This window comes from Carcharhinus amblyrhynchos, unplaced genomic scaffold, assembly GCF_965287045.1.
Source record: "Carcharhinus amblyrhynchos unplaced genomic scaffold, sCarAmb.v2.hapA scaffold_38, whole genome shotgun sequence".
Classification (NCBI taxonomy): Eukaryota; Metazoa; Chordata; class Chondrichthyes; order Carcharhiniformes; family Carcharhinidae; genus Carcharhinus; species Carcharhinus amblyrhynchos.
In genome coordinates this window covers 7,203,507-7,218,411 of record NW_027649779.1, presented here as the reverse complement: position 1 = coordinate 7,218,411, position 14,905 = coordinate 7,203,507, and the positions used below count along the sequence as shown (strand labels likewise).

At 45.6% G+C, this 14,905-nt stretch overlaps 2 protein-coding genes across 2 annotated transcripts in view; one reads left to right on the top strand and one right to left on the bottom strand.

The window, feature by feature from the left end:
* Nucleotides 1-14,905, top strand: part of LOC145362532 (uncharacterized) — a 21,316-nt gene extending 6,411 nt beyond the window's left edge. Inside the window, 3 exon segments of the mRNA XM_080218554.1 lie at nucleotides 8,280-8,286; nucleotides 8,366-9,162; nucleotides 12,917-14,905. Of these exon segments, the coding sequence (XP_080074680.1) occupies nucleotides 8,280-8,286; nucleotides 8,366-9,162; nucleotides 12,917-13,991 (1,879 nt within the window). The 3' untranslated portion in view covers nucleotides 13,992-14,905.
* LOC145362525 (uncharacterized) lies at nucleotides 1,464-6,654 on the bottom strand. The gene is made up of 2 exons (XM_080218545.1): nucleotides 5,402-6,654; nucleotides 1,464-2,296 (listed from the first exon to the last, which is right to left on the bottom strand). The coding sequence occupies exon 1, from the start codon at nucleotides 6,166-6,168 to the stop codon at nucleotides 5,410-5,412; it is 759 nt and encodes a 252-aa protein (XP_080074671.1). The 5' UTR covers nucleotides 6,169-6,654; the 3' UTR covers nucleotides 1,464-2,296; nucleotides 5,402-5,409.

The following is a 14,905-nucleotide window of genomic DNA, read 5'->3' as shown; positions in this document are numbered from 1 at the left end:
ATTCTATCCTACACAGTAAATAATGTTTTTCCTACCACTACAAGTAGACCTAAAAGAAATATGTTTGTCTCTGTTCCATTGAGTCTACAGCACAGGGTCAGGGCAGTCAGCTGAATTGGTCTGTGTCAGTATTTAAGCTCCACATCAGACTTCACCCACCCTTCCTCATCTCCCCGCATCAGCATATCCTTCTATTCCTTTCTCCCTCATGTATGTATCCAGCTTCCCCTTCAGTGTATTCATGCTGTTCACCTCAACCACTGGCTGTGTAGTGAGTTCCACATTCTCACCACTCGCTGGGTGAAGAGGTTTCTCATTAAATCCCTATTGGATTATTGAACCCCTTCATAATCTTAAAGACATCCATCAGGTCACCCTTCAGTCTTCTCTTTAGTAAAAAGCAGCCCATCGTTCGAAATGTGTCAAATTTAGACTTAGCCTTTAACAATGACTTTGATGCGGGCACATTGTGGAAAACAAGAAAAAAATGCATTTTTATAGCACCTCTCACAACCACAGGGTATCAGATGAAGATATGAAACAGGAGCCTGTTCTGCCATTCAAGATGAGCAATACTAAGGAAATTTGGCATGTCAGATACCAACTTTTACAGATGCACCATAGAAAGCATTCTTTCTGGTTGTATCACAGCTTGGTATGGCTCCTCCTGTGCCCAAAACCACAAAGAACTACAAAAGGTCATGAATGTAGTCCAATCCATCATGCAATGGATGGATTGGGCTACATTCCTCCCATCCATTGACTCTGTCTACACTTCCCGCTGCCTTGGCAAAGCAGCCAGACACTCCTGTCATACTCTCTTGCACCTTCTTCAGTCAGGAAAAACATACAAAAGTCTGAGGTCATGCACCAACCAACTCAAGAACTACTTCTTCCCTGCTGCTGTCAGAATTTTGACTGGACTTATCTTGCATTAAGTTGATCTTTCTCGACTGTGACTATAACTCTGCATTCTGTACCCTCTTGTTTCTTTGTGAATGGTGTGCTTTGTATAGCACGCAAGAAACAATATTTTTCACTGTATGTCAGTGCAGACAATAATAAATCAAATCAAATCATGGCTGATCTGATTGAAACCTCAACTCCACCTCCCCTGATAATCTGGAATCTATCTAACTCTGCTTTTGTCCTGAAGCATTATACTTCATGAATGAAGTTCTGTGAATTGTAGTGACTGTTGTAATGGAGGAAACTGCAGGCCTGGGTAATCAAATTTAGTTTTATAATCAATCATTTTCATGCCATATTCATTGCTATTAGTAACAAGGTCAAGGAAGCCATTTTAAAATAGAACATGTGGCTTCTAACAATCGATTCACCTTCTGTCAGTTGTCTTTATTCGCTACAAATTGATTTTATATTAACAGTCAGTCATGAAGCATATGATTATTCAGTAATGAACCTTGTTTAAGGTATCGTTAGTGACTCAGTGTAAGAGACAATTATATCATAAAGGCGAGAGCTTTATTTTAAAATTTTAACACTGAATAACCTGAAATGTTTCCAGAAACTGCAGAGCTGGCAGAAATTGTTTAAAGAAAGAAAATATTTTCTAATTTTGATATGCTACAGGATATTGTATTCTTCCAAAGTCCAGCTGAAAAATAAGGTTCATTGTTCAGTCTGGTCAGGATTAGTAAGAAAGAAAGCTATTGTCTTTCAACAAACTGTTTTTTTGCACCAGTCTATCTTGCAGTAACCAAGTTTATTAATTAAAGATCACTGTATTAATTAGCTAGCAGTCAGTAACAAATAATTGGAGAAGTAGTGAGTTAATTGAGTTACAGTTAATAAATCTTTTTTTTGTTTATCTATTAGTGTCACAAGTAGGCTTATAGTAAGAAGCTGAGTTTTATTTGCTGTAAAAATGTATCATTTGAATTGCTGTGTAGTAAAGAATGTGCAATGAAGACAAATGTATTGGTAAGAGAGACCTTCAATCTCCAATTTATCTCAAAATTTGAAATTGTCTGACTACCTAATTGTAGAGAATCAAATAAAGGATTAGTATGAAACTGTGCAATTGTATTATTGTCTAAGTTAATAAGAAAAGGTGGTGTAAATAATTGGGAATCTAGTTAAATTAATCTGGTAACCAAATTCATCAAATGTCATGTCACAATCAGCCCAACTCTAATATCACTTTGGGGATAAACGTAGAGATTCCCACCATCTTCCTTGCCAGCCAAGTACTGAATATTCATGGGGTTGAGTTCCAGGTAAATTATAGTCAAAGCAGGAACCAGATTTCTGAGGTTGAAATCCACAAGAACTCCTGTCAAAGAATGAGCCAGAGAGGGTTAACCTTCTCCAGACTGATCACCCACGTCAAGTTGTAAAAGCCAAAGTTTGAAGTAAACGTTTCTTGTAGAATCTTGTAGGTTTGTGAGGAACCAGAAGAAATGGCAGAGGTGTTTAACGAGTACTTCGCCTCAGTATTCACAGTGGAAGCTGATCTGGGAGATTTTGTTATGGATTTGCAGCAGATAGAAAAGATTGAGTACGTGAATATTAAGGAGGAGGATGTGTTGGAACTTTTGAATTCTATCAAGGTAGATAAGTCGCCTGGACCAGATGGGATGTACCCCAGGATACTGTGGGAGGCGAGGGAAGAGATTGCAGAGCCCCTGGCGATGATCTTTGCGTCGTCAATGGAGACGGGAGAGGTTCCGGAGGATTGGAGGATTGCGGATGTAGTTCCTATTTTCAAGAAAGGGAACAGAGATAGCCCGGGAAATTACCGACCGGTAAGTCTGACCTCAGTAGTTGGTAAGCTGATGGAGAGGCTTCTGAGGGACAAGATTTATGAACATTTGGAGAGGTTTGACATGATCAGGAATAGTCAGCATGGATTTGTCAAGGGCAGGTCGTGCCTTACAAGCCTAGTTGAGTTCTTCGATAATGTGACTGAACACATTGACGAAGGAAGTGCCGTGGACATAGTGTACATGGACTTCAGCAAGGCGTTTGATAAGGTCCCCCATGCAAGACTTCTTGAGAAGGTGAGAGGGCATGGGATCCAAGGGCCTTTGGCCTTGTGGATCCAGAATTGGCTTGCCTGCAGAAGGCAGAGAGTGGTTGTGGATGGGGCTTTTTCTGAATGGAGGTCAGTCACCAGCGGAGTGCCTCAAGGATCTGTTCTGGGACCCTTGTTGTTTGTCATTTTCATAAATGACCTGAATGAGGAAGTGGAGGGATGGGTAAGTAAGTTCGCTGATGACACTAAGGTCGGTGGTGTTGTGGATGGTCTGGAAGGATGGAAAAAGTTGCAGCAGGACATAGATAGGATGCAGGACTGGGCGGAGAAGTGGCAGATGGACTTCAACACGGATAAATGTGTAGTTGTCCATTTTGGCAGAACCAACGGGATGAACGAGTACACTATCAAGGGCAGAAGTCTGAGTAGTGTTGAAGAGCAGAAGGATCTAGGGGTCCGGGTCCACAGGACTCTTAAATCGGCCTCGCAGGTGGAGGAGGTGGTCAAGAAGGCGTATGGTGTACTGGCCTTCATTAATCGAGGGATTGAGTTTAGGAGTCGGGAGGTAATGCTGCAACTTTATAAGACCCTTGTCAGGCCTCATTTAGAGTATTGTGCGCAGTTCTGGTCGCCTCACTATAGGAAAGATGTAGAAGCTATTGAGGGGGTACAGAGGAGATTTACAAGGATGTTGCCTGGACTGGGAGGCATGCCTTATGAACTTAGGTTGAGGGAGCTGGGACTCTTTTCCCTGGAGAGACGAAGGTTGAGAGGCGACCTGATAGAAGTTTACAAAATGTTGAGAGGAATAGATAGGGTGGACTCTCAGAGGCTATTTCCCCGGGTTGAAATGGTTGCTACGAGAGGACACAGATTTAAGGTGCAAGGAGGGAAGTTCAGAAGTGATGTTAGGGGTAAGTTTTTCACTCAGAGGGTGGTGAGTGAATGGAATCGGCTGCCGTCAGTGATGGTGGAGGCGAACTCGCTGGGGTCTTTTAAAAGACTTCTGGATGAGTATATGGGGTTTAATGGGATTGGGGGTTATAGATAGGTCTGTAGGTTGGTAGGTGTTGATGTGATCGGCGCAACTCGTGGGCCGAAGGGCCTGTTTGTGCTGTAGTGTTCTATGTTCTATGTTCTAATAAATTTACTTTTAAAATTTACTCAATGGAGAATCCTGCTGCTTCCTTACTTGATTAAAATATTCTTCGATTCAAGGTGAATTTATTAAATGGCAAGTTGGGGTGGCTGAAATCAATTAAGATTCAGATATCAAAAACAAGTAACACAAATTTGAAATTTGAAAACTCGCATTTAGCATTGTTCAGGACCAAAGGGTCTCCCAATGCACTTTCCAACTAATGAAGTATCTTTGAAGTGTGGTCACTGTTGTAATGCAGGAAATGTGGCAGCTAAAGTTTACACAGCAAGATCCCAGAAGCAGCAACATGATCACGAGCAGATGATCTGTTTTTAGTGATGTTGATTGATAAATATTGGCCAGAACTCCAAGGATAGCCCCTCCTTCAAAATCATATCTGTGAAAACTTCTATGTCCACTTGAAGATGCAGATGGGATGCCTGGGTTGGCACCTCATCCTAAAGACAGCAGCTCCAATTGTGCAGCACTCCCTCAGTGCTGACACTTTGAATGTTGGCCTCATGTCAATGGACTGGGATTTGAAAGAACAATCTTCTGATTCAGACCGGAGAGTTTGATTCTCTGAGCTGTGACTGATACAATGGGCAATAGAAAGTTAGAGAGGGGAAGTTACTTTTTGCCTCCACTGCCTAAATGTAAAAATAACAACTGGATACAAAAACAAATATTGAGTGCACAAATATTGAAGAGTTTGTTAAGAGCCACAAGCTTTGAGTTCCAATTTGAGCCTCAGCACCTTTCTATCTTTATTGCTCGTGTCAATGATAGCCAGACGATGGAGCTAAGGGCTGAATTTAGCTGAGAATAACGGGGCCTGAGCCCCAGTTGGGAAACTGCCTGGAGCATCGCACTGACAGAGAGACAGGAAGATGCTGGAGGACTGATTGGGAAATGGGCGTCCATGATGAGAAAGGAAGAACAACTGGAAACTTAAACCCGCTGTTTCACTCAGTCAGACGAGTTTACTATCAAATAAATCGGTTGGACTTAAACCTGGTGTTGTCAGACTTCTCACTCAGTCAGAAACAGATCTCAGTTTTACACTAATCTCTGATTTGGCAGCATGTTACCAGCATTCACGTTGTTCTTCCTTTCTCTAATACAGTTGTAGAGGAATTGCTGTTCCGTGTCTAGGAGCTCTAGGAATGGAGCGACAGGGACACATTTCTTACACACCTCAGGATTAACCAACACATTAAGGACTAAATGTGAAAGGCAGTAGAAATAACAGAAGAGCTAACCTCTGCAGTCACTTGTGAATTTGCTGATGTGTCAGAAGGTTAGAAGATTGAGTGAACTCCTTCCCACACATGGAGCAGGTGAATGGTCTCTCCTCAGTGTGAGTGCGTTGGTGTTTCAATAGATGAGATGAACAAGTAAATCTTTTCCCACACTCGGAGCAGGTGAACGGCCTCTCTCCGCTGTGAACTCGCCGGTGTGTCAGCAGTGCGGCTGATCGAGTGAATCCCTTCCCACATTCGGCGCAGGTGAATGGCCTCTCTCCAGTGTGAGTGCGTCGATGTCTCAGCAGGTTATCACTGTTTTTAAAACTGTCCTCACAGTCAGGACATTTAAAAGCTCTCGCATCAGAGTGAGTGCGCTGGTGTCTCAACAGGTTGGATGAATTAATGAACCCCTTCCCACACATGGAGCAGGTGAACGGCCTCTCCCCAGTGTGAGTGCGCTGGTGTACAGTGAATTCAGATGATTTCCTGAACCCAGTCCCACAATAAGGACACTTGAATGGCCTCTGGTCAGTGTGAACACGTTGATGAGACATCAGGTCTCCAGAACTTTTATAGCACTTCCCACAGTCTGGACATTTAAAAGCTCTCAAGTCAGTGTGAACTCGCTGGTGTTGCAGCAGGTTGGATGACTCTCTGAATCCCTTCCCACACGTGGAGCAGGTGAATGGCCTCTCCCCAGTGTGAGTGCGCTGATGAATTTCCAGCTGGGATGGCCATTTGAATCCCTTTCCACAATCCTCACATTTCCATGGTTTCTCCATGGTGCTGGTATCCTCATGTCCCTCCAGGTTGAATGATCAGTTGACTACACGCACTACACATGTACGGTTTCTCCCTGCTGTGAATGTTGTTATGTTTTTTCAGGCTGTGTAACTGGTTAAAGCTCTTTCCATAGTCAGTTCACTGGAACATTCTCACTTGTGTGTCTTGGTGCTTTTCCAGTCACACCGATGTTTGAAATTTTTTCCCAAGACAGAACAAATATTTCTCCTTCCACATTGATATTCAGGTCCAGATGAATGGAGTGACTCTGTCAGATCTCAATGTGATGTTTGATTAAAGTTTCCCACCTGTCAATCCTCCCATTCCTAATCCCCTGTAAAAGGAGTTTACAGAAGTTATCGGTGTAAATACAGGATAGAAATTCAGAACAGACACTAGTTTGGATGAAACATTCTTTCATTTCTTATTCCCTCCAATCATATGGTCCAAACGAATTGAATGACAAAAATCAACAACCAAGACTCAACAAAACCAAAGGGAATCTTCCTAACTGAATCAGACAGTTCTGACCAGTGTCTCTGGAAGGTTTGATGTGACCTCGGGCACTAGGACCCAAATAAAAACAGAAATCCTGAAGCCCGTCCACTCTCTGTTGTGTCACAATGGGCGTCACCAAGACGCCAGCGCATGCGCTCTGCCCTCCGCTGAACTGAGATGGCGGCTGGTAACCGGAGTCTTGGCCCCGGGAGAACAAACCGGAGCTGAAACCCGGAACCTGCAGCTCCGTACTCGCAGTTTGATGCTTTCAGCAGGTATTTAGAAACAGTCCCCGTTCATCCGCCGACTCTATCGGCCCCGCGCGTTTCCACATCTTTACCAGCTGCGGATGAGACAAAAGGATCCGCCCTCCCCTTCGCCATTACTAACAATGCGCATGCTCCATACCATGTTGGGTACTGCGCCTGCGCACTGTTCCCCTATGGTTATAGCTAGGGGATAAAGAACAAAGAACAGTCCAGCACAGGAACAGACCCTTCAGCCCATAGACCTGCTCCCATCACATTGTCCTGTCTAAACCAACCGCTTATTATCTCTCTAAACCCGTCTGTTTATTGTCTATCCAGATAAATTTTAAATATTGCTAATGTATCTGCCTCAACCACCTCACTTGGCAGTGGATTCCAGGGCCCCACCATCCTCTGTGTAAATAAAAACATTCCCCACACGTCTCCACTGAACCACTGATGGTGTGTGAGCTGAAAAGGAACTCGGAGATGATGATGTTCCCATAGCTTGCTTCGTTGGTGGTGCAGGTTGAGGGAGTTTGAAATATTTGAAATTCCTTTTTTCCTGTGCTGCCCAATTCTGTCTCACCCTCTCCTACTTCTGTCTCTCTGCCTCTTCTCCCCTTGATCTCTTCTCCCAGATTGTCCAGAGTCTTGTGTCACCGCTGACCAGCTCACAGGTTTCTTTCCCTGAAGGGCATTAGTGAATCAGTTGGGTTTTTTTTAAGTTAAAAATTTATTTATTAGTCACAAGTAGGCTTACATTAACACTGCAATGAAGTTACTGTGAAATTCGCCTAGTTGCCACATTCCGACACCTGTTCGGGCCAATGCACCTGTCAATGCACATGTCTTTCAGACTGTGGGAGGAAACTGGAGCAGCTGGAGAAAACCCACACAGACATGGGAAGAACATGCAAACTCCACAGAGTGACCCAAACTGGGAATTGAACCCAGGTCTCTGGTGCTGTGAGGCATCAGTGCTAACCACTGTGCCATCGTGCCGCCCACTGACAATCCAGCAGTTTCCATGGTCACTTTTTCCTACTGCCGGTACCACAAATTACCAGATTCACTCAGCTCAGTTTTACAACCTGCCTTTGTGTTTCTGTGGGTTCTCTCTCACTGCCTTTTTTCTACTTAAATCAATTTCACAGGATTTTAGAAGAGGAGGATTTTCAGTCAGGAAACACAAAGTGAACATCACATCAGGATCTGATGGAGTCACCCAGTGTAACCATTGTATCGTTATTGGATTTTGATCATGGAAGAAAAAGGCATCGATTGCATTGGGCAGAATCTGTACACATGTTCTGTGTATGAATCATCTGACCTCATGAACCACAAGTGCAGTCACACTGAAGAGAAGCCGTTGAAATGTGGGGACTGCGAGGAAGGATTCCATTCCCCATCTGACCTGGAAATTCACCAGCGAGTTCACACCGGGGAGAAGCCATTCACCTGCTCTGTGTGTGGGAAAGGATTCACTCAGTCGTTCAACCTGCTGAGACACCAGCAAGTTCACACTGGTGAGAGACCATTCATCTGCTCCAAATGTGGGAAGGGATTCACTCAGTCCTCCAATCTGCTGGTACATCAGAGAGTTCACACTGGGGAGAGGCCATTCACCTGCTCTCAGTGTGGGAAGGGATTCATTCACACAAGCAACCTGTTATCACACCAGCGAGTTCACACTGACAAGAGACCTTTTAAATGTCCAGCATGTGGGAAGTGCTTTAAAAGTTCCAGGGAACTGACACGCCATCAGCAAGTTCACACTGAGGAAAGACCTTTTTACTGTTCAGAATGTGGAAAGGGCTATAAAAGTTCCTGGGAACTGACGTACCACCAACGTGTTCACACTGAGGAGAGACCGTTCAGGTGCTCTCACTGCGGGACTGGGTTCAGGCAATCATCTCAACTCACTGTACACCAGCGAATTCACACTGGGAAAAGGCCATTCACCTGCACAGAGTGTGGGAAGGGATTTAGTCGGTCATCCCAACTCATGGTGCACCAGCGGGTTCACTCTGGAGAGAGACCTTTCAAGTGCCCAGACTGTGGGAATTACTATAAGAGTTCTGGAGAGCTGAAATCCCATCAGCATGTTCACACTGACGAGAGACCATTCAGATGCTCTCACTGTGCAATTGGATTCAGGCAATCATCCCATCTCACTGAACACCAGCGAATTCACACTGGGGAGAGACCATTCACCTGCTCCAATTGTGGGAAGGGATTCACTCAGTCCTCCCAACTCAGGGCTCACCAGCGAGTTCACACTGAGGAGAGACCTATCAAATGCCCAGACTGTGGGAAGTGCTACAAACGATCTGGAGATCTGAGGTCCCACCAACGTGTTCACACTGACAAGAGACCGTTCAGGTGCTCTCAATGTGGGACTCGGTTCAGTCGATCGTCGATACTAATTGAACACCAGCGAGTTCACACTGGGGAGAAACCATTCACCTGCTCCAAGTGTTGGAAGCGATTCACTCGGAAATCCAACCTGCTGACGCATCAGCGAGTTCATAAGTGAAGGCAGGATTTAGATTTTGCTGTAATCAGACCCAGGACTGAACAACATTCATTGGGGTCCTATTCTGCTGGTGTTCATAAACTGCAGCTCAGTAATAGGTGTTAATGTTCTGGATAAAATTAAACAAAATCAGTTTTGTATCAAACAAAATATGCTATAATTTTCTTTGTTCTTTGTTTTGTCTTTCGTACAGGAGATGTGAGGAATTATAGCTGTCACAAAGATGTGAGGAACCATAATTATACTGGCTGCTTTCCGAGATAGCGGGAAGAGTAGACAGAATGAATGAAAAGGAGGCTGGTTTATATGATGGATTCACGTTTCTTGCAGTCTTGGGCAGAGCAGGAGCCATGCCAAGCTGTGATACAACCAAAAAGAATGCTTCCTGTGGTGCATCTATAAAATTTGGTGCGAGTCATAGCTGACATGCCAAATTTCCTTAGTCCTCTGAGAAAGTAGAGGGGTTGGTGGGCTTTCTTAACTATAGCGTAGGCATGGGGGAACCAGGACTGGTTGCTGGTGATCTGTACAGCTAAAAGCTTGAAGCCCTCGACCGTCTCTCCTTTATCCCCTTTGTAGGTTATGTTCTCCAATGCGCTTCCTGAAGCCGAGGACAATATCCTTTGTTTTGTTGACATTGAGGGAGGGTTATTGGCGTCGCACCAGTTCTCAAGTTTCTCTATCTCATTCCTGTATTCTATCTCATCATTGTTTGAGATCCGACCCACTACGGTGGTGTCATCAGCAATAAGAGTGGCATTAATAAAGTAGCATAGCCTTCATGTAATAATGCAGTCATACAAACATAATGACAGACGAATATCGAATAGTATATTCGTCTGTCATTCGTATATTCACTCCACTAGAGGCTCAAACATCCTAGACCACCGCTACACCAAACATGCCTCCCACTCATTGACCCCTACAAAGCTGGCGGCCGCGCATGCGGTCTGCTGCACATTGCCCTCAATAAAGATGGCGATCGTTAATCTGGGCCGAACATGAGGAACTGCAGCCCGCTCATACAAAAAGGGGAACTGAGACGTTCTTGTTCGGGATTTGCATTTGCAGGACACGTTTCCAAAACCTCTTCACCCATCCGCCAGATCCATTGCTCACTGCGAACCTTTAATATCCTCTTGCCGAAAAAGCCGCTCTCTGTCGCCTTTACTCGCATTGCGCATGTCTCAGTAACAGCTAGGCCCCGCCCCTTCATTCACTCCGATTGGTTGGAGGACCAGCCGCTCCCGCTCGGTCTTCCAGCCCTGCCTCCTTTTTCTATTGGTCCAGAACTGCCGTCAATTAGTCCCCGGGGACTGATTGACGGCAGCTCCGGACCAATAGGAAGAGGGGCGGGGCTGGAGGACCGAGCGGGCGCGGCTGGTCCTCCAACCAATCGGAGTGAACGAGGTGGGGGAACCTGAAGCATGCGCAGTGCGGGTAATAACGGAAGACGGATGGTTTTAGCTTGGAAGCGAGATCAATACGAGGTAGAGGACGGCGTGTGGGGAAAGATAAACATTGCGGGTGGGTGGAGAGGCTTCGTAAACATCTTGTTCAAATCCAAACCCCGGAAAAGAATTTTCCGGTTCTCCCCGTTTGTACCAATGGAGCCGCAGCTTGTAGTGTTGGGCCCGGGCTGACTGCCGCCATTGAGGCTGAATGTGGGAGGCCGGCAGGGATTGTGAATCGAGAGTAAAGCCCTGACGTCACAATGGAATGGGTGAATGAGTGTGACGTCAGGACAGAACGGGCGAGTGTGTGACGTCACAATGGAACGGGCGCACGAATGTGACGTCACAACGGAATGGGCGAGTGTTGTATGACGTAACAATGGAATGGGTGAGAGTTCCAGATGAGGTGAGACTGGGGTGGAGTCGGGCGATGGCACTGACATGTGGCCCGGTGGCACAGTGGTTAGCACAGCTGCCTAACAGTGCCTGGGACCCGGGTTCAATTCCAGCCTTGGGTCGCTGCCTGTGCAGAGTTTCTACATTCTCCCTGTGTCTGTGTGGGTTTCCTCCGGGTGTTCCGGTTTCCTTCCACAGTCCAGACAGTGGAACTCCCTCTCTCTCCTCTGTCTGGGAGCACCAATAGTTTCAAAGCAGTTTTGGAAAAAGATAGGACAGGTCCACAGCTCAAGGCCCTAAACTGGAGCAGGGCCACTTTTATGGGCATTAGGCAGGATCTAGCAGATGTTGATCAGGTGAGTTTGTTTGAAAGGAAAGGAATGACTGGCAAATGGGAGGTTTTAAAAGTGTGATATCAAGAGTCCAGGGGCAGAAAATTCCTGTTAGAGTGAAGGGAAAGAATGGTAAATTTAGGATCTCTGGCACTCAAGGGACATTGAGGCTCTGGTCAGGTAAAAGAAGGAAGCATTTAGGCAATCGGTTTAGGCAATCGGGGACAAGTGAATCACTCTGACTATAAAAAGTGTAAGAAAATACTGAAGAGGGAAATCAGGAGGACAAAAAGAGGGTATGATATGGGTCTGGCAGGTAAGATTAAAGAAAATTCCAAGAGGTTCTCTAGCTATATTAAGAGTAAAAGGGTGGCTAGAGAGAGAATAGATTCTCTTAAAAATCAGTGTGGCCATCTGTGTGTGGAGCCACGGGAGATGGCTCAGATTTTTAATGAATACTTCTCCTCTGTGTTTACTGTGGAGAGCACCATGGGTGCTAAAGAAATAAGGGAAACAAGTGGTGATGTCACGGGCACACGCATGTTACGTGGGAGGAGGTATCTGCAGCCTTATAGAAGCAAATTACTGCGGATGCTGGAATCTGAAACCAAGAGAGAAAATGCTGGAAAATCTCAGCAGGCCTGGCAGCATCTGTAAGGACAGAAAAGAGCTGATGTTTCTTGTCTAGATGACCCTTTGTCAAAGCTCTGAAACACCAGTTCTTTTCTCTCCATACAGATGGCTGCCAGACCTGCTCAGAATGGGGAGAGTTGTGGGAAGAAATTTACAGCTTTTGGGGAATGAGAGAGGAAAGAATGTTCCATAGAAATTATCTGTTCTGAATTTCTATCCTGTACTGACACTGATAACTTTTGGAAACTCATTTTACAGGATATTGAAAGAGGAATCACAGGCTGAAATCTCAAACATCACGTCTAGATGTCACAGTCATATTCCTTGGGACCTCAATACCATCAGACTTTGAATCCAGACGGAGAAATGATTGTCCAGTCTGTTGATTTGAAAAGATTTGAAATGTCAGTGTGAGTGAAAAAGAGACAAAACATGCCACACTTGAGTGAGTGTGTTCCAGTGCACTGACTAAGGAGCTTTAACCAGTTACACAGTCTGAATAAATATCACACCATTCACAGCGGGTAGAGACTGTAATCTTGTGTGTGTGTGGATGAAGTTTCACCTAATTGTCCACTCGAGAGAGGCAAGGACACCTGCACCATGGAGAAACTATGGAAATATGTGGACTGTGGCAAGAGATACAGAACCCCATCAGAACTGGAAGCTCATCAGCGCAGCCACACTGGGGAGAGGCCGTTCATCTGCTCTCAGTGTGAGAAGGGATTCACTCGGTCATCTCACCTGCTGACACACCAGCGAGTTCACACTAGGGAAAGGCTGTTCACCTGCTCTCAGTGTGAGAAGGGATTCACTCGGTTATCTGACCTGCGGATACACCAGCGAGTTCACACTGGGGAGAAGCCGTTCACCTGCTCTCAGTGTGGAAAGAGATTCACTCGGTCATCCACCCTGCGGTCGCACCAGCGAGTTCACACTGGGGAGAGGCCGTTCGCCTGCTCTCAGCGTGGGGAGGGATTCACTCGGTTATCCCACCTGCAGAGACACCAGCGAGTTCACACTGGGGAGAGGCCGTTCGCCTGCTCTCAGTGTGGGCAAGAATTCATTGGGTCATCCGACCTGCAGAGACACCATCGAGTTCACACTGGGGAGAGGCCGTTCACCTGCCCTCAGTGTGGGCAAGAATTCACTCAGTCATCCGACCTGCAGAGACACCAGCGAGTTCACACTGGGGAGAGGCCATTTACCTGCTCTCAGTGTGGAAAGGGATTCACTCTGTCATCTGACCTGCGGATACACCAGCGAGTTCACACTGGGGAGAGGCCATTCACCTGCTCTCAGTGTGGATAGGGATTCACTCGGTCATCCACCCTGCAGATACACCAGCGAGTTCACTCTGGGGAGAGGCCATTCACCTGCTCTGTGTGTGGGAAGGGTTTCAGAGTTTCATCCCAGCTGCTGAGACACCAGCGAGTTCACGAGTGATGACAGGGGTTGGATTCTGCTGTTGTTTCTGCCCTCAGTTGTATCCAGAACTGCATTTTGTTCATTCTCACAGTTGGTCAATGGGAAGGGTCAGAGAGTTTCTTTCTGCTGGACTGGCTGGTCTCAGTGTCCAGTGGGCTGATGTTCTTTGAGTCTGGTTACCTGGTTACCTTGTTTCAAATGTCACAAGGATTACAGAGTGACAGGGTGTTAAGAAGTTTAGAGATATTTAGCGAGAAGAAAACAGAGGTTGGCAGTGCAAAGGTACATTTCTGAATGGAGGGCTGTGACAAGTGACATTCCTCAGGGATCAGTGCTGGGATTTTTGCTGTTTGTAATAGATATAAATGATTTGGAGGAAAATGTAACTGGTTTGATTGGTAAGTTTGTGGATGACACAAAGGTTGGTGGAATTGTGGATGGTGATGGGGACCGGCAGAGGATACAGCAGGATATAGATCAGTTGGAGACTTGGGCAGAGAGATGGCGGATGAAGTTTAATCTGGACAAATGTGAGGTAATGCATTTTGGAAGGTCTAATAGAGATGGGAAACATACAGTAAATGGCAGAACCCTTAAGGGTATTCATAGGCAGAGGGATCTAGGTGTACAGTTTCACAGGTCATTGAAAGTGGCAATGCAGGTGGAGAAAATAATCAAGAAGGCACACGGCATGCTTGCCTTCATCAGGCAGGGCATTGATTTTAAACATTGGCAAGTCATGTTGCAACTTTAAAGAACTTTAGACTACACTTGGAATCTAGTGTTCAATTCTGGTCACCACACTGTAACAGAAGGATGTGGAGGCTTTGGAGAGGGTACAGAAAATATTTACCACTATGTTGCCTGGTATGGAGGGCATTAGCTATGAGGAGATTGGAGAAACTTGGTTTGTTCTCACTGGAACAACGGAGGTTGGGGGGGGTGGTGGTGAGGGGGCTACCTGATAGAAGTCTACAAGATTATGAGCGGCATGGACAGAGTGGATAGTCAGAAGCTTTTTCCCAGGAATTAAGGTGCGAGGGGCAAGTTTTAAAGGAGATGTACAAGGCAGGTTCTTTACACAGAGGATGATGGGTGCCTGGAACTCATTGCTGGGGAAGGTAGTGGAAGCAGATATGATGGTGACTTTTAAGACGTGTTTTGATAAATATATGAATAGCATAGGAATACAGGAATATGGTTCCCGG

Excerpts from the sequence above, each read along its gene's own strand:
- LOC145362525 (XM_080218545.1), bottom strand. The coding sequence starts at position 6,168 with ATGGAGAAACCATGGAAATGTGAGGATTGTGGAAAGGGATTCAAATGG.